The following is a 21,139-nucleotide window of genomic DNA, read 5'->3' on the forward strand; positions in this document are numbered from 1 at the left end:
TTGTTAACATTTGTACATGATTCTGTTTATTGACTAGCTTAAGATTCGAATGTGGAAGCTATAGTAAAAAGCCACTAAATAAGTATATGGGGATTGTGTTGGTTGGAACATTAATTGGAATGTAACATTTTCCAGGTGTTAATTGAAATTCCCGTATATTTCCCGGTTTCCTCCCGGTGATTTGAAATGCCCGACTTTTTCCCGGTTTTCCCGATTTCCCGATGCACTTACATAAAGGTTACACATATTTTTGGACTTAATGTTTAATTTTTTTTCTCATACAAATTCAGGAGGACTTTCACTAACTTATTTATGAACTATTATCATTTATATTTATAAAATGCTATAAGCTTCAAACGGTTCAAATTTGGAAACGTTTCGGACAGATGTAAACTAATTGTTGAAATATCTAAGGGATGGTACACAAATTATGTCAAGCTAAATTTCAACTTTCTGAACAACCCCCCCCCCCTCTTTGACAGGTTTTTTGTATGAGTCCTTCGAAAATTTTGTAAGGCTTGTCACGCTTGCCTTGAATTCGGAATTATATGAACAAATTTCTGCTCTGTGTATCTAACTTTAGACTATATTTCCACAAAAGGGCATAGCTCAATACACGCTCAAAAAAGAGTTCTGGAAAATGTGAACTGTCAAATATACACCATGAACTACCATCATGTATCATCGCATAAACATGATCTAGTTCACGGTGTATTTTTGCTTGTTGACGAGTTCACGTCTGCTGTTCATGGATACGAGAACGGATTTTTTTCTGTGTAGTCAATCTATAACCATCTGAAAATGTCTTCGCAACTATATGTACGACATGGCCCTTCCTTGAGAAATGTTTGATTTGGTGGAACTCATGTTGAATCCAAGGAAAGATTATCAGAAACAAATTCCCCTAATACATTTTGTTTTGATATTATTTTGAGTTAAACTCAAAAGTGCAACTTTCAAGAATCGCGTGAATTGCAAATCTGACTAAGGATACCTAAAGGACCTCGCTATTTATTTATTCATCAGAGAGCTTGCCAAGAATTCATAAATCTCTTCGGGGGCCTCATAAAACCTTTATTATAGATCAAAGACTACTCCAATTAGTTATCGAGATGAGTCTGCACCAAGAATCAGTATTATTAATAATCAAAGAAATCTTCCTAACGGAATTCTCAATAAATCTGACAATTATTAAAAGAAAATTTGACAAGAAATATGCCAATTATTTTTTTGGTTGAGATTTCTGCTTAGAATTTCAAGCAAATCAGTCAAGGGTCTATTCCAATATTAAATAAAACCATAATATCAATCTTCTGGTAACCTTTTTAGTAATCTCTCAAGAAGAACTTTCAAGAAATTGCTCCATTATCGGTTAGATATCCGTAAGGATTATAGCAAAGATCTCATTTAAAATTGGCTATGAATTTAAATGGAAATCTAACAAGAAGCTCGCCAATAACCTTGCCAAGAATTCCTAAACACCCTTCTTGTAATATTTCGAAGAGCTTAATCTATCTGTCTACCAACTCACCAAAAGTTAAACATGGTGTGAAGTTCGAGTGACAAGCAATCGTACACTTTGTGGGAAAAGTTCTAGTTTCGCCCATAGTGCTTGAAATTCAAACAAACTGATTTTTTCCGGAATCTTACTGAACATTCCTCTGGAGTTCTTTCGAAAATGTTTCTAACATTTTTTAAAGAATTCTGTTGGAGTACTTTGGATGTTTTTTGCGGACTCTTCACAAAATCCTTCTGAAATTTTTCCGAAAATGTTCATGGGGCTTTTCTGAAATTACTTTTGAGTTTTTTACGGATATCCTTCTAGGACTCTTTCTCTGGAGCTCTTCCGAAAATCCTGCTGAAAATCTTCAAGGCTTCTTTCAATGATTCTTCCAGAAAAAATCTGGGATTCATTAAGGTGAAACAGTTTGGAATCATTTTCTAAGATTGCACTGAAACTTCAAAGGCACAAATCGCGCGAAGAAAGCATCCAACAACAGTGAACTTTTTATTTTGGTTTTGTGCACTAGCAGAAAGATTAAAATAAGAAGATCAGAAACGTTTGCCAACTATTTCTCCAGTTTTGTGCCTTTGAAAACGTGAGTAGGGGCACAAGGCGGTCAATCTGACGGCCATCTTTGGATTCCGAGATGTTTCACCTTAAGAAATCCTCCTGGACAGCTTCCGTAAAACCTTCGAAGATTTTTTCAAAAAGGCATCTGCAATTCTTTCGTAAATCTTCTCGAATTCTTCAGAAAATCCTGTCGAAATTCTTCGGAATTTTTTTCGAGGATTTTTCCGGGAAAGCCTCATAAAACCTTCATTATAGATCAAAGACTACTCCAATTAGTTATCGAGATAAGTCTGCACCAAGAATCAGTATTATTAATAATCAAAGAAATCTTCCTAACGGAATTCTCAATAAATCTGACAATTATTAAAAGAAAAATTGACAAGAAATATGCCAATTATTTTTTTTTAAAGACTAACCAAACAATTGGAGGCTGATTATTCCGTTATTTTTTTTCCGTTCGAATTGTTTTCCTCTTGCTGAACACTAAATGTAAGTATTGTATTATGAACTGTAAGAATTAAATTAAAACCGTTTCGGCCTACAGAATGTTTTTGCAGGAATCTAAAATCAGTTACATCGCTGTCGAAGATACAGCTAGTTGATTTACGGGATACAAAACCCACTTGCGCTCGTCAAAGCCGCTCGTCGAACAACGATTGCAAGTATCAGCGATCTATTGAATTAAGAATGTTTCAATAAAGCACTTACTTACTAGCACTTTACTAGCATATTTGATGAAAATCAAACCGAAATAATGTTATATATATTTATCTCTATGAAACATACCAAAAAAACACGTAACATCTATCGATCACTTCCATGGAATGACCAGTTCATGCGTTCATTCATCTTCACCTTCGTTTCACTTAAGTGCTACGTAAAAAGTGCGATGGAAAAAAAACTACGTATGTTTTTACGTAGTCTTGACGTGTGGATTATTTTGAGTGATACTACAGATACCTAAGGGTTCCGCAAAGCTTCGATTGAGAAGCTCTGTTCTGGTCTTCGTTAGAAGCCGGTGTAGCTTTCAAGCATTTCAACTTTATGTTCTCCTTTAAGGTGAAACAGCTTGGAATTCAACTCCAATACTGTTTTAAGACACAAATGTCGTGAAAGAAGCATCAATCAATTTCTATTTTAGCTTTATCCACTAACAGAAAATTTCAAATCAGAAGATCGGCTTAAATATTTGTTAAATATTTCTGCAGATTAGTGCTTTTAAAGTCGTGAGACACAAGCCGGTTATAGTGATAGACATGTTTAGATTCCGACATGTTTCGTCTTAAAAGTGTTAGGAAATAAGACGACATTTTGGTAACAAATGAAGGACTTTGTAGAAGCTTCTCATCATGAAAACCAGGAAAAAGATCAATGAAATTTGGAACGGCTTGACATTAATTTTTGAGCTTTCAGAGAAATTTCTGAATAAGTTCATGGATGACTAAGGGGAAGAAAACTTGTGTCGACATTATGCGACTAATTTTAAGGTGTTTTAACCGACCTATCAATGAAGGTAAATGATTCGAAATGTATACCAAGCTTTACAGTTCTTCGTTCTGACCAAAAATGTTAGATTGTGTCTTTTCGATAAATTGAGCCTGCAATTTGAGGTTACATTACAAAGAACCTGATCCACTGCCAAACCATCAACGAAACGCATCATGACGAATAGAACATTTCTAATCTAGTTAACAAATAGACGGGGACGGACAGCTGTGACCGCGTGGTTCCAAGGGGGTGCAACATCATCGGCAGAATCGACAGAAACGTAAAAAGGTTGGTATGTTGGAAAAAGTATATATGTGTAATACGAGAAAATAATTGCATTCGAGATCGTGTTTGGCCTTCGATCGACTCGGATTCGAAAAATAGGATGGGACGTGGGACAAAGGAAACAAGGGGATCGCTGCTGCCGAAAGTGAACAGTTTTGCCTTTCTTTTCGGTAGCATCGATGCAGCCCGGTTAGTTTGAATGGATATTTGTCGGTAGGGAAGAGTACGATAAATGCCGGCCAAACACGTTACTTTACCTGTCGCCTTGAAACAGCTCCAATTGAGGTCTTAACTTAGATCATTATTATTGTCTATACTGTCATTCGGGGAAAACACGGGTGCTGTTCTGGGGCGAATCCTGTGCGACTGTTGTTGTTCACACGGTTGGGACGGTCTGTCTGCCTTGGGCGCCCTCTTGCGGGGATGACACTTCAACCTGGCTAAGCTGTAATCAAATTAGCTCTATGTTGCGACGAAATACGCTGAAATCATTTAGGCGAGAATTCGATCAGTAATTTTTCTTTGAAGGCAAAACGAAACAGAAAAGGATTACGCTCCCACTGAAAACCCAGTTGGAATGAACAGTGAATGAACTCAAGGCGAGGTTTTTTGTTGAATGTGACGGAGAATGAACGAAAAAGGTAAATCACGCGTTCAGCAATTCCCATTCACACGGTTCGTGCCCCACTGATAACGCGTAAAAGGTGGCATTAAACTGTGAACTCGTCCCGAAGCTTATCTCTCAGAAAATCTAACTTCAAACTGATAACAGATAATAGAAAAAATGGGCACGAGTAAATGGTTACCCGTGCCCCAAACCTACCTCTCCGCTCGTTCCAGCCATGCAGTGCATCGTACTTCGATGTGTTTGTATAATATAAGTTATAGGCACTGCCGGTAAACAACATTAAGAGTATATTCACAAAAGAAATAAATCAAGGACATCGCAGGGACGAGTCCACAGCAGAATGATCCTTTTCCAACGCAACTGCCCACGGCAAAATTGAATTGCATAGGAAAACCAGTAAACGATTAGACCGATTCTCGTCCACTCAGAGTATTCCACACACAAATGATAACAAAACATTTCATAAAAAAAATTAACGCCACGACAAACCGATGTTTGCACAACCGTCCTCGAATCCGACCTACCTTGGCCTCGTCTAGCCTGCCGAGCGCCTTCAACAGGTTACCCAAATCGCTCCGCACGCAGTATAGGTCCTAAAATTCAGAAATGAAAATCGAAATTAGTCATCGAAAACCGTTTAGGTCTACATCTCTGCTGGGAATTCCTACCGGATTGTACTGGAGCGCTGTAACGTACGCCTGTACCGCCTGTTCCATGTCGCGAGCTGCTACTAACGCGGCTGCCAGGTTGATGTACCCATCGATGAAATCCGGCTTCAATCGAACGGCATGGCGGTAGTTTTCTAGGGCTTCCTGCAGCTGTCCACGCTCTTTGTATACATTTCCCAGATTGCTGTAAAATTTTGAGAAACGGAAAAAAGGGCAGCGATGAAAAATAGGGGATTGGTAACGTGTAGGTGTAGCTGAAGCTTGTCAGGATTGGCACATGCCGTGAAGCCCAAACCGGGTGGAGGATTTGCCACTTTATTCATGTTGGAAACAATGTTTCGACGCGTCATATATGCATCTACGATGACTCAAATTCATATTAGCACAGGGCACTGTGTTCACATCGAGTTGATAAAAAAAAATATGAAATGATATACAAGGTAGACTGTAGAAGTTCAAATTATTGCTATAGTATTAATTATAGCAATAGTGGAATACATAATCCAGTAAACTTGGGACTGACATGCGTTTGTGGGCAGTGTAGAGCATGGATTGAAATTTAGATAAAAGTAAATGGAAATACTTTATGATAGTCGAATAATAGATGACACCTATAACCTTCTCTTCTGATTTTGATATATCGTGTGATTATTTTTCACCAAGTTGATGAAAAAACAGTGCCCTGTGCAAATATTAATTTGAGTCACTGCAGTGTCAACGACTTAAGCTTCGTTGTTATGCAAAAACAGACTTCTAAATTTATCCAATTTGAATGAACATAACGCTACAATAAGAAATTTCAAAGTCCCCCCTAACACCATAGTCCAGTTGTTAATTACACCTATCGTTTGTCTGGTGAGTTGCAAGCTTACTGTCAATGATGATGTCACGCTACACGATAAGTGTTCATCTGCAACAACCAGACTGCTCACCAATCCACCGCGAGGTGGATCGTGCTGAGTTGTTGAGTTGAAGGAGAGCGAAAGAAGGAAGGCACAAAAGTCTGTTTGACAGCTCTGCAGAAAGCGCGTGCGCACGGATAGAGCGCGTGCGCACGGAAAGAGCGCGTGCGCACGGAAAGAGCGCCAGTTCGGCTCGATTTGCAATGATCGGTTATTATTATTATTTTTTCGCTATTGGATATTCTATGGTTTGGTTGATCGATGTTAAAGTTTGTTTTAAAAGCAGCTCCACTTATTTTGAAACATATTGCCGTGTACAATAGTAGACAACACAACTAATTTAATTAAAATAGCTTGAAATTATAATTAGTACATGTACAAAAGGGGAAGAACGTTTAGGCTGGTTGTGCATTACGATAAAATCTCTTAACATAAGCAATGCTTGTTGTTGGTTCTTGTGGAAGGATCAACATGTTCGGCTTAACGAATCTTATTTTAAATATCGAATAACACCACATGCAATTGAACAAAAAGGATGTGATTACAATAGACTTTTGATATTTTCAATTCTGAACCACCGCAAAAAAAATATTGGGAATCAAAATTCTCCTGAGAGGGATGATGTGGGGGAGGCTCATTCTAATAAATATTGTCGTTCAATGATGGGGATAAATTAAAATTGTTATTGTTCTATACATACTTATTTATTACAATTACCTGTAAATATTGATACAGCACAATTCAAGTATTTAAATATCAAATAGCAAACATAGATATGGTCGGTGTTCAGACAGACTGAAACAAGTGTTTTTTTCAATCGAGTAAGAAAAATGTACCCCAAACATGTGAAACATCAAAATATTATAGATATTTACTGTAATAATGGAACTTATCTATTTGATGATACATTTGTATCAAAATAACATGGAAGATTTAAAATTGATGGAGTTCTTTACGTATCCTTAGAGCTCCAAAATTCATCTAGTCTGGTCTGTCTAAACACCGACCATATGATCCTCAAAAACTCATGAGAATGGTATTTTACTCTTTGAACTGTTATTTAATTTGGATGTGTTTAAAAGATTTATAAATTTCATTTATTATTGATGTTACGAGCTATGTCTGTAGTTAAACTTAATGCTACACAAGAAATATATTTGAATCAAAGTATTTTTATATATAAATCATATGAAAAAAAAATGTTCCAGAAAGTACTCTAGAATTCTTTGGGAGCGTCTCCCGGGATTCTTCCTTAAATCATTCATGAATCCTTCAAATCCTCTCTGGGATTGTTCTGCTGAAAATCTTGAGATTATTTCTGAATTTTCTTCCAGAATCATCCAAAAAAAACGTTACCATTCCGGTATTACTTCTGAGATTCTTTCGGATATCCCATTGCGATTATTCTGGACATCTTTCTGGATTTTTTGCAGAACTCTGTATGTGATTTTGCGTGTATCTCCTTAAGGATTATTTTTGAAATCTAGGAAATTGAATTCTTTGAAATTCTTGAAAATTGTTTTCGAAATACTATGGAAGATTTTACCATAAATCCTGATGCAATCCATTTGGATATTTAAAGAGGATTTTATCAAAAAAATGTATGACTCTACTAGAAATTCTTCGAGAATTCCTCCGAAAATAACTCTAGATTTTTATCCGGAAATATTTATGGTATTCTTATGAGAATGCCTCTGGTATTCTTCCAAAAATGACTTGAGATGCTTTCGGAATTCTTTCTGAAATTCTTCAAGAAATTCCACTGAGATTTTTACGCCAATATCTTTGAAATACTCCTGGGACTCTTACAAAAATCCTGTTGGAGTTTTTTTTTCGAATATCTTTCTATTCTAAATTTTTTAATAAATTTTGCTGGGATTGTCCTGTAAAACCTGCTAAGATTCATCCAAAAATACGACTGTCATTCTTCCGGACATCATTCAAGAATTCCACCAGAAGTTTTCGTGAGATTCAACCGTAAACCGTTCTGGTATTTTTCAGAAATTCCATTGAGATTCTTAAAAATATCCTTCTGAAAAATTTTCTGAGAATTGTTTTGGGATTATAGAAGGATTTCCAGAAGAATTCCAAGGCGATTCACAGAAACATCACTTCTGTATGATAGATTATCGTTAATATCTGAAATAATCCCATGAGAATTCTAAATCCAAATTACAGTGATATTCAAAAGAATCCCAGAAGTTATTTCGCCAGAATCCCTGAAAGATTTAAAGGATATTCACAGACATCCAGAAGATTTCATGAATATTTTCCAGAATAATTCCGATGTCCAGATGAACTGCAGAAAGATTCATGGAATAATTTCAAACGGGATTTTCGGAATCATTTGAAAGTAACTTTTAGAAGATCCTCAGAAAAAGAAATCAGTAATCAAAGTAATCGAAAAAATCTCATTATTTCAAGCAATGCTCGTTGGTTCATGTCGAAGGATCAACATGTTCGGCTTAACGAATCTTATTTTAAATATTGAATGACACCACATACAATTAAACTAGTATGTGATTACAATTCTGAATCACCGCAAAAAAATATTTAGAATCACAATCCTTCTGAGAGGGATGATGTGGTGGATGCACATTCTAATTAAAATTGTCGTTCAATTATGTCGATAAATTAAAATTGTTATTGTTCCATAAATACTTGTTTATTATAATTACTTGTAAATATTGATACAGCATATAAAAAGACATTGGTCCAGAAATTACTCCAGAATTCTATGGAATTTCCCTCCTGGGATTCTTCCTTAAATCACTTATGAATTCTTCAAAACCTCTCTGGGATTGTTCTGGAAATCTAAAGATTATTTCTGATTTTTCTCTAAGTTCTTCTGGAAATCACAGATTACTTACAGATATCGCTTTTGAACTCATCTAAAAACATCGTTAGCATTCCGGTACTATATCTGAGATTCTTTCGGATATCCTTTGTGATTCTTCTGGACATCTTATTGGAATATTTGCATAAATCTGTATGTGAGTTTGCGTTTATCTCCTTAAGGATTACTTTTGAAATCCTGGAAATAAAATTCGAATCGAAATTCTCGAAGATTCTTTCGGAAATTCAATGGAAGATTCTAACAAAAATCCTGATGCAATTCTTCTGGATATGTTTAGAGGATTTTGCCAAAAAATGTACTACGACTCTACTACAAATTCGTCGAGAATTCCTCCGAAAATAACTCTGGGATTATTATGAGAATACCTCTGGTATTCTTCCGGAAATCACCTGAGATGCTTTCGGAATCCCTTTAGAATACTTTCGAGGATGCTTCCGAAAATCTTTCTGAAATTATTCTAGAAATGCCACTGAGATTTTTACGTCCATATTCTTGAAATTTGTCTGGGACTCTTCCAAAAATCCTGTAGGATTTTCCAGATTTCTTTCTAGCATTCTTTCGGGAAGCCTTCTGGGATACTTTCGAAAATCTTTCTGAGGATCCTTCAAATCCTTCTGTTAAGGATTCTTGCAGAAATTCTTCCCCAATTACCTCTAGACTCTGGGAGTTTCCTGAATTTTTCAAGAAAACTGTTATTATTTCGACTATCTCTCTAGGATTCATTCGGAAATTCTTCTACAATACCCCCAGATTTCTTTCTGTTATCCTGCTGGAGGACTTCAAAACATCTTTCAAAGATTTTTCCAGAAATTTTACTGGAATTTTTCAAGAAATTCTGCTGGGATTCTTCCGTAAAACCTGCCGAAATTCATCCGGAAATACGACTGGAATTCTGCTTGAATGATAAGCATTCAAGAATTCCACCGGAAGTTTTTGTGGGATTCAACCGTAAATTGTCCTGGTATTTTGTTTAAATACGTTGAGATTCTTAGGGAAAAATATCTTCTTCTTCTTCTTTCTGGCGTTACGTCCCCACTGGGACAGAGCCTGCTTCTCAACTTAGTGTTCTTATGAGCACTTCCACAGTTATTAACTGAGAGCTTACTATGCCAATGACCATTTTTGCATGCGTATATCGTGTGGCAGGTACGAAGATACTCTATGCCCTGGGAAGTCGAGAAAATTTCCAACCCGAAAAGATCCTCGACCGGTGGGATTCGAACCCACGACCCTCAGCTTGGTCTTGCTGAATAGCTGCGCGTTTACCGCTACGGCTATCTGGGCCCCGCCTCGGGAAAAATATACAGGATTCTTAAAAATATCCTTCTGAAAATTCTTCTGGAAATTGCTTTGGAATTAAAGGAGGATTTCCGGAAGTATCCCAGGTCGATTTACAGAAGAACCACAGAGAAATCACTAAAATATTATCAGGGAGATTTCTAACGGAATTATTTTAAGGATTCTCGTAAATTCCTGAAACAATCTCAGGAGAATTTCGAATGGATTTTGAATGTTTTTTTACAGTGATATCCAAAAGAATCCCAGAAGTTATTTCGCAAGAACCCCTGAAGATTCAATGAAAAGTCACAGACATCCAGACGATTTCATGAATATTTTCCAGAATAATTACGATGTCCAGAAGAGCTCCAGAAAGATTTACGGAATAATTTCAAATGGAATTTCCAGAACCATTTAAAAGTCACTTTCAAAAGATGCTCAGAAAAAGAAATCAGTAATCAAAGAATCTCATAGGTATTTTTTTAAAGTCCCAGTGACTGTCCGGTAGTTTTCTTGGAGGATTTCCATTTGAAGTCAAGAGGGATTTTCAGAAAATTCTGCCAAGGATTTAAGAAAATTTTCAAGGAAAATCAATGATAAATCACGAAAAAAATCAAAAACACTTCCTTATGAATTTCCAGAAGAATCACAGTTTTTTTTTCTCAAAAAATCTTAGAAAAAAATTCTAAAGAATCACGAAGGAATTTTCGGAATAATTCTGGATATACAAAATTATCTCAGGCAGAAACAATAAAATCAATAGCAATAAATCTGTAAGAATATAAGAAGGATTTCTGTAAGAATATAAGGAGGATTTACAAACAATTACAGAGGAATTTTCGGATGATTTCCATAAATAAAGATTTAAAAAAATCCCCGTCATCAGGAAGATTATTAGCAGGATTTTCGGAAGTATTCCACAGGGATTTCTGGGAGAATTCCATTGGGATTTACAAAAGAATTCCAGAGGAATTTCCGAAAGAATCCCAAGAATTTGCACAGAAGAAAGTGAAGTGAAATAATAGATTTTTTTGATTATAGTCTCAGGCGTCTTTCCGAGAGTATTCTAGAATAATAGGTATAATCTAAGACATTTTTCGGAAAGAATCTCAAAGGGATTTTGAAGAACTATCAAAGAGTTTCACGGAAGAAATACTGAAGAATTAAGAGGAAAATTGGATCGATTGGATTTCCAGAAGAAATCCCGAGAAATTTTGTGAGAATTCCCGAACCCAGATTTTTACAATAGATTCCATTACACTGGAAAGCAATCATTAAATCATTTTCGGCAGAATTCCAGAATTTTAAGGCAGAATTCCAGAATTTTACAGCAGAATCCTGAAAAGATTTCCATAATAACCCAAGATGGGTTTCTGGGATAGTCCAATAGGAAGTCCCAAGGAGGTTATTGGAAAAATCAGAGCGATCAAAGAAATAACTACATATAATAATTTCAGAAGGGTTTCTGAAAGAATCTCAGTGAATTTTCAAAATGTCCTCTAGCAACACAACTAATATATACTAATATTTACAACTCAATACTTAATTATAAATTGCGTTAAGGTGATTATAGAACAAAGCCACACCTCCAATTTTCAAAAGCACAAGACTTGAGAACCAAACAGCTCTCACCGTTGAAAATTTATCCCATTAGTCACCACCAGCAAGCAAGCAGATTGATTGGTTTTCAACGCAAACTGTTGTCAGATTCTCCAGTCTTGTGCCCTTGTTTGGCTTAGTTTTATAATCACCTTAAGCTGAGTGTACGCCATCGGATTGACGGTATCGAAGTGGATTAAAAACAATTATAGGAGAACGTGTGGAAAATACATATGAACTGCGCAGAATACATCAGACCGATTTAGCATTGCTGCGCACTTCTAAAAGCATTTTATTTTTATTAAAATGTTTGATAATAGTAGAACGACAATGATCATCAGTTGATTTTCCGCTACTGTTTTTTTTTAAATCACAATTGTTATTTCTTTCCGTGCACGCGCTCGGGAAATGAATCTGGCCATGGTGCAACAACCGCGCTACATTCGATGAATCCTATGCGACAAAAATTGTCGGCGCTATCCGTCAAATTCGCTCACCAAAGCTATTTTGGTGACTTTAACATCACTGCTCATGCTTTCTGAAACTCACCTGTACGCCTCGGCCAGCAGAGGGTTCTGTTTGATGGCCAGCGTCGAAAACTGGGCCGATTTGTCCAGGCGGCGGCACTGGAAGTGAATCGACGACAGGAGCAGCAGCACCCCGGTGTTGTTACTCTCCTGACGCCAAAGTTGCATGCAGTGGCGTTCGGCATTCTCGTAGTCGACGGCCTGATATTCACGGTGGGCCAATTCCAGTAGGCCTGCAATGGAACCGGGAAGGGAGAAAGGTAAAATTAGGCGTACGCTGCAGTAAGTAAATATGTGTGACCTTCCAAGTCGAGAGTGATATCATTGAGCTTTCCTACAATGTCATTTTTAGAAGAACATGGGTTGGCGCTACTTCAACGCGAAGAAAAATCAATATAATATAATGTATGGTCACTGGATAGACAGCAACGGCTATGAAACAAAACAAAATCGCTCCAAAATATCAGTTTTACTGTTGCTGCATTATCCTTGACCTTTCTCTTCAAGTGCTGCAATATGATATTTTGTTTTAAATGAAATTATTCCCAAAATTTTCAAATAAGACGAAGGTAAATCTGATAAAATATAAGTGTTGGGATATTAGAATCTTTAAATATCTACATTAGGCCTGAAAAAGTGACCATAATTAATTGAACAGACATCAAACAGGGCCCAGGAAGTACTAGTTTTAATGCATGTAATTCAGTTATTTGCTCAAATTTATTATTATTTTAGAAATTTCTTCAGATTTGATTCAGTGATTTTTCGTGGACTTCCCAAGTAATAGGTTTTCATTCGTTTGTAATGAGTTTCACATTTCTAAATGAGCATTGATGACCGTACAGTTCGTAGTTGCTACTCCGTGATTGACCAGAATTGCAAGCTACATCTGTTGATTGGAGTTGCATACCATCTTCAATGTACAATTTTGAGGACTCCAAAATTAGTAATATCAATAACGGCACCGGCCACATCATCGTAATGGTTAAATATCGAGGAAGGGAAGGTGAAGTTCATTTATATTATAGACCGAGAGCTCCTCTGCATCTCGATGGAAGTTTTCACAAAAAGGAGTTTCGTTCAGGATTCATTATGATAAGTGATGCGATTCATGTAACATCAACTATTCAAAGGTTATTTTTAGTTATTGCGACAAATAATTAATGAATAGGCACGTGTAATAAAGTTTTATAAAACATAAATAAAGGCTTATGCCGACACTTATAATGATGAACCATCTATATTTTGTTTAATAACTTCATAAATGTAACATTGCCACGATACAAATGTGTGTAATCACAAGCATGAAACGAGCTCACCGATTGGTAATTCATCCTCGAGTGAATAGAAACAATCTGGGCATCAACACGCAAAAGCAGGGATATAAAATCAATCCTGGCACGCGGAAGAGCACAAATCATTCACATTTCAAAAAAAAATAGAAACTTCATAAAGACCTTGTGCTTGACAAATGAGACTGAACCAGGCATTGCATTCCATCTCATCATTTGATCACCTGAGAGAGATTTGGATCGAATAACAAGATATCATCTGAGCGGTCTTTGATCGATCTTTCTTCAATATCTTCAGTTCATTTGATGCTAGATGAAATCATTGAAACTCAGCAGTCCATACGCAAGTAATCATTATAAAAAAACTGTCGGACTCAGTGACAGTTTTGGATAGAAATTCAGAGTGCAACAATGAATACAGTGGGAAACTCTGAAATCCAAAACAATAAATTGAAGGGAAATCCATAGAAGTAAGTGAATGCCTGTGTGTCATGCGTGGATGGTGTTAATTTTTTATTAAATTTTCTCTGATTTTGCTTGTAGATTTGCAAACTACCGAGAGATGCCACTCGTCAGGAATTCGTACACAAATATCTCTCAAGAATCAGACAGAGGAAGGGTCTAAAAATCCCGAAACCGATGCAAGTCTTCATTGAATCTTCCATGATCTACAATCACATTTTGAAGAAGTTTTTAAATTTTGAGTTGGTCGCCGTGGATGTAATCTGTAATGTGAACATAGAAAGCGGTCATGGGAGATATCTATCGTTAAGAATATACAAAAGATACAGTCAGAAAACTTTGAACGCTCTGTAACTTTCTCATTGAAGTTCATGATTCGAAATACGATACCATCAGGCGGCCGTGCGGTAAATTGTTTAGCAAAAACAGATTGAAGCACCATCTCCACACCAAACTCTTGTCAACAACATCTTTTGAAGTATCAGATCGAAAGATGGAATCACATCAAAGCGCTCTTGGATTGAGGATAATATCTCTCCACCATCCAAAGATGATCTTAGTGATCAGATGAGTTTGTAATGCCTGGACTGAACAGGAACCAAAAACAGACCAAACAGGGGTCATGATTTTTTTTTAAATTCAAATTCCCCAGCGAATCCGACTAGCAATATCCCAGAGGTATATTACTCTTTGTATTTCTCATAATTTTCTAGATAAATTTAATCAGAATGCACGAACATTTGTTGATAGTTTCCTTCAGGGATTACTTCAAACAATTATAAAAAAATTAAAACCATGAGAAATTTGAGGAAAACAAATGAAACGAACTTTTAGGGAAGAAAAACGCGTTAACATTTATAGACACCATGTTAAAAAACTTTGGATTTCATCGCGAATTTCAATTTGCACCGGTTTCTCAAGAGATTTGTTTAGGACTTCCTCTAAAAATTCTTCCAAAAATCTCTCAAGCAAAACAGTCCGTAGTCCTCGAGGAATTCAGTTTCTCCAGAGATTTTTTTAAGACTTCCTCTAAAGATTCTTCCAAAAAAATTTCAAGGACGTAGCCCTCAAGGAATTCATCTAAGGATTGATAATGAACTATTTTCGTTTAGGACTTATTTGAGAATTCAACCAGAAAATACTCTACGGTATTTTTTCTTAAGACTTCCTCTAAATTTTTCGTTCCGAGTTATTTACAAATTTCAACCTGAAATTTCTCTAGGATTACTTTGTAGATTTATCGCAAGATTCCTTCAAAAATTCTTCAACAGTTAAAAAAGTTAAAAGAAGTTAAAAAAATACCTAGAAATTTTTAAACTTGTTCAGAAATTAGTAGAGGTTTAGGTTTACCTTATTCCGAGAGGTTTTTCTATAGAATATCCTGAAGTAATTACTAACGAAACTTTCGATAAAAAAAAAGACAATTTACACCGTCCTCAGCCAAAAACTGCTCAGACCGAACCTAACTTAAATTCAACAAGGGGCACACGAAATAACCAGCAAATGGACTATTGCAGTCTAAAGCCACCAGTCACTCGGCTTCGAAGCCCACAAATACATGATAAACTCTTTGAGGAGATACTCCTGCAAGGATCTATGAAGAAAATACTAGACTTTCAGGAAATCTTGAATGATTCTTCATAAAATATAATAAAATGAATAGTGGATCAACTATCCTGCAGGATTTTCCATGGGAACCCCAGGACCACCCTGGAACTAATTGGAGAAATTGTAGTCATAATTACTGGATAATTTTTTGGTGCGAAATTCTAAATGAACTTTTGAAGAATCCATGAACAATTTACAAGCAAGATCAAATGCTAAAGAAACCCCTAGAAAATTTCCGAAAGAAAATTCTGAAGAAGTTTATAATAGATCTATGATCGAATTTATTGAGAACTAAATCGTAGAATAATCTTTGAAGGAGATATTGAACAATTCTAGGAAGAATCTATTGATGAACTCTTGGGGTACCTATGGAAATGGCCTAAACAAGAATTAACGAAAAAATAGCCTTAAGAATTCGTTGAAGACCTCATCTAAATGTTTTTATGTTTTTGAAGAACTACTCCGACCCTGCAGAGTTCTTTTTGATCCTTTGACCTTGACGCTTGCTGCTGGGCAGTGCGTCAAGAAAGCCAAGTTTTTTTTTTCCTTTTCGGGTCGCGCCTTTTTTCTCTGTGCTTTTATATAGCCGAGCAAACGAGTGAGGCTGAGAGTGGATTGTGGCTGCACAGTGAAGGATAAAGGATCAATTGGTGAGCTCGTTTCATGCTACTATTTCTAATCTGTAAAATATGTATGACTGCACATTTAATCGTTACAATTGTGGGACGTAAATATTAATTTTCAACAAACTATGAATTGTTCGTCACTGTGAGTGTCGACACAAACTTTGATTCATGAATTATTTATGTTTCACATTTTTTTTATTTTCAGAACACCCCTTTTTACCTTTATTTTTGTAATTAAAAAAAAAAACTTTGAATGGTTCGACACTACAAGTTCACTTTATTCAACAAACTTTGGATGGTTCGCCACTGTAAGTGTCGGCATAAGAATAAGAGTGTTCAATGATGTTCCAACCAATCAAGTTTTTTGTTTCTTTTCAAATAAGTAAAATATAACACATGCTTTCGTCCTGACAGCTGTAGGAATGTTGCATTTAGGTATTTGTTCAACAAACTTTGAATGGTTCGTCACCTCAAGTGTCGGCATAATTTTCCACTACATAGAAATTGTTCATATCAAATGAAAATATTATATTTACAAATAAGCATGTATATATCTCACAAATCATTATTTATCATGGTCTAATCGCTTATCAAAGTGAATCCTGTGACCCAACGATCCTTCCCATTAACAAACATCCCTCCCAGTAACCTTTGTGAAGATGCAGAGGCAAACACGGTCTCCAAATAGCAAAGGTTACACACTAACATTCCTTCCCCCAATCCCACCTGACTGCAAGGACGTGGCCGGCGCCGTTATTGACCCTGTATAAATAGAGGCACTGAATTATGCACATTGAAGAAGATTATGGCCAATCCCAGCCAAACTTCTAGTTGATTCTTTGTGTATTTTCACTGACTTCGGTCAATCACGGAATAGCAACCATTGATATGTGTAGTCAGTCTAAGCTAAGCTAAGCTTTTGAAGAACTACTTCGACCCTGCAATGAATGTATGTAAATTTAGCAGAAAAAAATTCTGCAGAAATAATCGGAAAATATTCTAAAGTAATAACTGGAGAAATCGATAGAAGAATTACTGTAAGTAACTTTTAAGAAAATACTGGAAGTAACTTTTAAGAAAAAATACTTTGAAGTTTGTCGAAGTAATCAATGTTTCAATTATTGTAGGATTGCTGAAAGGTTTAGTGAAGCAATCTTCGTGGAAAATCATTTAAGCATCCTTTGAAGAAACACTGGATAAATTTCAGGGCGAATTCCCGGAGAAATATTTATAGAAGTTTGTGGATGCATCCCCAAGGAATGTCAGAATGTATTCATGTAAACTAATCTCTGGATAAAAATCAATAAACCAAATACACAAAGACTTCTCGAACTGTCAAAAAAATGTCCGTATACACATGTATACACAGGACTAATTACAGGACACTGTAGTTAAATATCATTCAAGACTAATCAAATATTTTTCTCAAGCAATTGCTGCAGAAATTATTTCAGGTATTTGCCCAAAGATTCAAATATTACTCTGAAAAGTTCCACAGGTCAGGATGGATGGATAGATTGTTTTTGAATTGCTTCAGGAGTTCATTTAGTGAGTATTTCTCATGGAATCCCTTCGATAATTTTCCTAAAACAATCATCAAACAATTTTGTTTTGGATATCTCAATGACACTTTCACAAGTTACAGGAATTATTCAAAGATTTCTTAAGGAATTCCTACGGTAATTCGTTAAGATTTTTCAAGAAAGTCTTTTAAGATATGTTCAATTATTCTTCCAGGAATGTTTCCAGGTATTTCTCTATGGAAAAGTTCAAAAAATATATAAATCGTGAGGTATTTCTCAAGTAAATTTTGAAGTAACCTCTGTTGAAACTTGTGTAAGATTTCGAGTCTCTATTTTTGAATAGGATTACTAAAAGAACTAATAATGAAATTGATGAAATTTTAGCACAGTATCTAGTTAAATTGTTAGTATGATTGAAAAAATAAACGAATCAATCAAAACTCTGGATAATATTATGCAGCATGAAGAACATCGGACATAATCTCTTAAAAATGTGTAGGAGGATTTTCTGGAAAAATGCTGCAGTATCAACTAGTATGGAACTTTAAATAAACTTTCGTAGATTCCATAAGATTTTGTTGAGAAATGATTGGAAAAACTGCAGTTATTACTCTTCGATGAAATTTTGCAGACATCTAGAATGCAGAGGAACTCAATTATGAAAAACAGGGTCGAATTTGAAAAATTCTTTAAAAAAATTGCAATTAGTTTTCTTGAATGGCCACCCCTTGGTATTTTTTTTTTGAGAATTCCTTTGGAGTTACCGTGCATGAAATGAAGTACAAATGCTTGTCGGGGCTCACGAAAAAAAAAAAACAAAACAAAAACTCGGGAATTGACCTTGGCGGATTTTCCTGGAAAAAATTCTGTACAATTTTTCGTTGTCCCTGAACAAACTACTGGAGATAGTAACGTTGAAGTGCTCGAGAATTTCCTGAAGAAGTTTTTTTTTCTGGAGAAATTCAAAGGTATTCTTTGAAAATCGCTGGAATAATATCTGGGAGAATTGGTAGAGGCATCTCTAGAAGAATTTCCGAAGAGATCCCTGCAGGATTCCCTGATAGTATTTCAGATGAAATCACTAGGAAAATTCCTGAAGCTTCTCCTCGAGAAATTGAGATGATATTTTTGAAGAATTCAAGCATTACCAACATTTATTTCTGAAAACGGCGTATCTAACACTCGGAGGGATTCGAGAAAAATGCGATGCAATATAATGTAAAGCAGTGATCCTCAGACCTGGTTTTTCATCCATTTTTATTTGTGATATTGGATAGTTTTCGTAATAATTTAGTTTGCTATTCTTGATAACTTTGGGAGTAGAACAACATTCCGAAGAAAAAATAAATGCGTATCTTGGTGACAACGGTTGTAAAGCATTTTAAATGCTGGTCAAAATGTTTTGCATTTTCTCTATTGCTGTATCTACTGAAAAAAAAGAACACTGTTTCTAACCAATTTTAAGCAATCCCGATTTGTTCAGAATTAGATTGAAAAACTGATAAAATTATCAAATGAACATATTCTACTATGAATTGCTTTGATTTGCTTTGCTTTGATGATTCGTAGATATCATACCTTGATTATTACATACACATTGCTTGATACGTCGGTTTGTCACATCAGATGCACTGGTATTTTTGTTTTTAATTGCAATAGGTCGGTTTGTAAATTCCAATAAAACTGAATAAAGTTAGGTAACTTGTCAGTTTCTATGTTCAACTACCAACGAATAATGGTTTTTCGAATGTTTCCAATTTCAACTCGATTAACAGGAGCACCGGACGGAGCCGTGAGTAACAAAAGTAGATGGAGAACAGTTTTTGTGAGAAATTTGGTGAGAAATATTGTCTAAAGTCGAATACTGATGATGATCCACTTAAGTTTGCCGACCCGTCAGCTGTTGGAAACCGATTCTCTCGATTTACAACATGTTTAGTGATTTGGGAACTGTATGACGTATCTGCTGATCGAAACTTTATGTTTTGGTTTTGCATATAGGTCGTTTTACTATGAGCATATGTACGGTGTATGTGTTAGCATGAAAAATGTTTTTGAAAATAGTTTTGTTGATTCAAGCATTCAGCATCAGCGTGGTGGATCTGACGGTGACAAACCGCGCGACGACCGAAGGGTTAAAATACTAGGTAGTTTCTATCGTTTCCACACACAAATTGTATGACAAATGATAAGCCGTTTCATTCAGTAACTTACGACGTTTTTGTACCAGTGTAAAATCGACTCAAGTAGTGTTTTGTTTTGATTCGTGGTTAAGTCACTTTCTCTCCATACGACGGAGCGGCGAAAGTAATGATTAGGTTGCGAAAGCTGAAAATCTTAAACTGTTTTCTAAATTCTGAAATTGAACGTTCTAAAAGTGAAAAATCGAGTTGGTTTAAAGCGGAAAGTGTAACATTTCAGAAACACATAGGATTGATCAGCCCGTATAGGCCTGAGTGAAAGAAAAAATACTAAAACTCTCACCGCTCAGCGAATACTTAACGGATTTCAATTATGTTTTGTCAGTATACTGGTATACATATCTAGTTTCTAAAAGTTCTAGGTTCTCGGGAATATTCCTGTGGCCGGAGTTATTGCGGTGGATCACTGGGTCAGGTCGGGTGACAAGAGTTCTGTGCTTCTATGCCCCTGGAGGTATGCAAATTTCTAGTCACAGATAATTTCCAGAATCGGCTATAATGTGGCCACTATATCGAGGAGCCTTAAGAAAAACGCATCAACGTAAACCTTCTGATAATCGATTAAATTGAATAATTATATCAACTGCATTTGATTGATCCTACAAATGACCATTTCCGGGTGCCCGGGATGCCTCAAATTTAGGATAAATTGCACAATTTGTATCTCAACACCTGTGACAAGCTTATGGGAACGCATTTTAGTGAACTATTATGTTCGATCTATACGTTTAGAGATTTGAAACAGTTTAGTACCTAACAAATCTAGAGCCGGTTCTTCAGGGCATCAAGTCCAGAACATTCTAAACGGTGCATTACTCTTCATTTATAATGTTGAATATCAGATCTTAATGATTTATGCAAATTAAAATTATTGCCATTGGAAGTAAATTAAGATAACTTGGCATGTCCCAAAAAACGCCTTTTTCTACCCGACTCGACCCAGTGACCCACCGCAATAACTCCGGCTACAGGAGTATTCCCGAGTTCCTCTGACCACTTTTAAAAACTAGATTTGTGGGCCAGTATACTGACAAAAAATATGAATTTGAATCCGTTAAGTATTTGCTGAGTGGTAAGAATTTTAGTATTTTTGCTTTCACTCAGGCCTATACGGGTTAAGC

At 35.9% G+C, this 21,139-nt stretch overlaps 1 protein-coding gene across 5 annotated transcripts in view; it reads right to left on the minus strand.

Moving 5' to 3' along the window:
• Window positions 1–21,139, minus strand: part of LOC5576163 (UDP-N-acetylglucosamine--peptide N-acetylglucosaminyltransferase 110 kDa subunit) — a 129,018-nt gene that overhangs the window by 80,586 nt on the left and 27,293 nt on the right. For all 5 annotated transcript variants that reach the window (XM_021841963.1, XM_021841961.1, XM_021841960.1 and 2 more), the window contains 3 exons: window positions 12,329–12,539; window positions 5,144–5,327; window positions 5,000–5,068 (listed from right to left, as the gene is read on the minus strand). In XM_021841963.1, the coding sequence (XP_021697655.1) occupies window positions 5,000–5,068; window positions 5,144–5,327; window positions 12,329–12,539 (464 nt within the window). The remainder of the gene's footprint in view (window positions 1–4,999; window positions 5,069–5,143; window positions 5,328–12,328; window positions 12,540–21,139) is intronic.

This window comes from Aedes aegypti, chromosome 2 (genome assembly GCF_002204515.2).
Source record: "Aedes aegypti strain LVP_AGWG chromosome 2, AaegL5.0 Primary Assembly, whole genome shotgun sequence".
In the NCBI taxonomy this organism is placed as follows: Eukaryota; Metazoa; Arthropoda; class Insecta; order Diptera; family Culicidae; genus Aedes; species Aedes aegypti.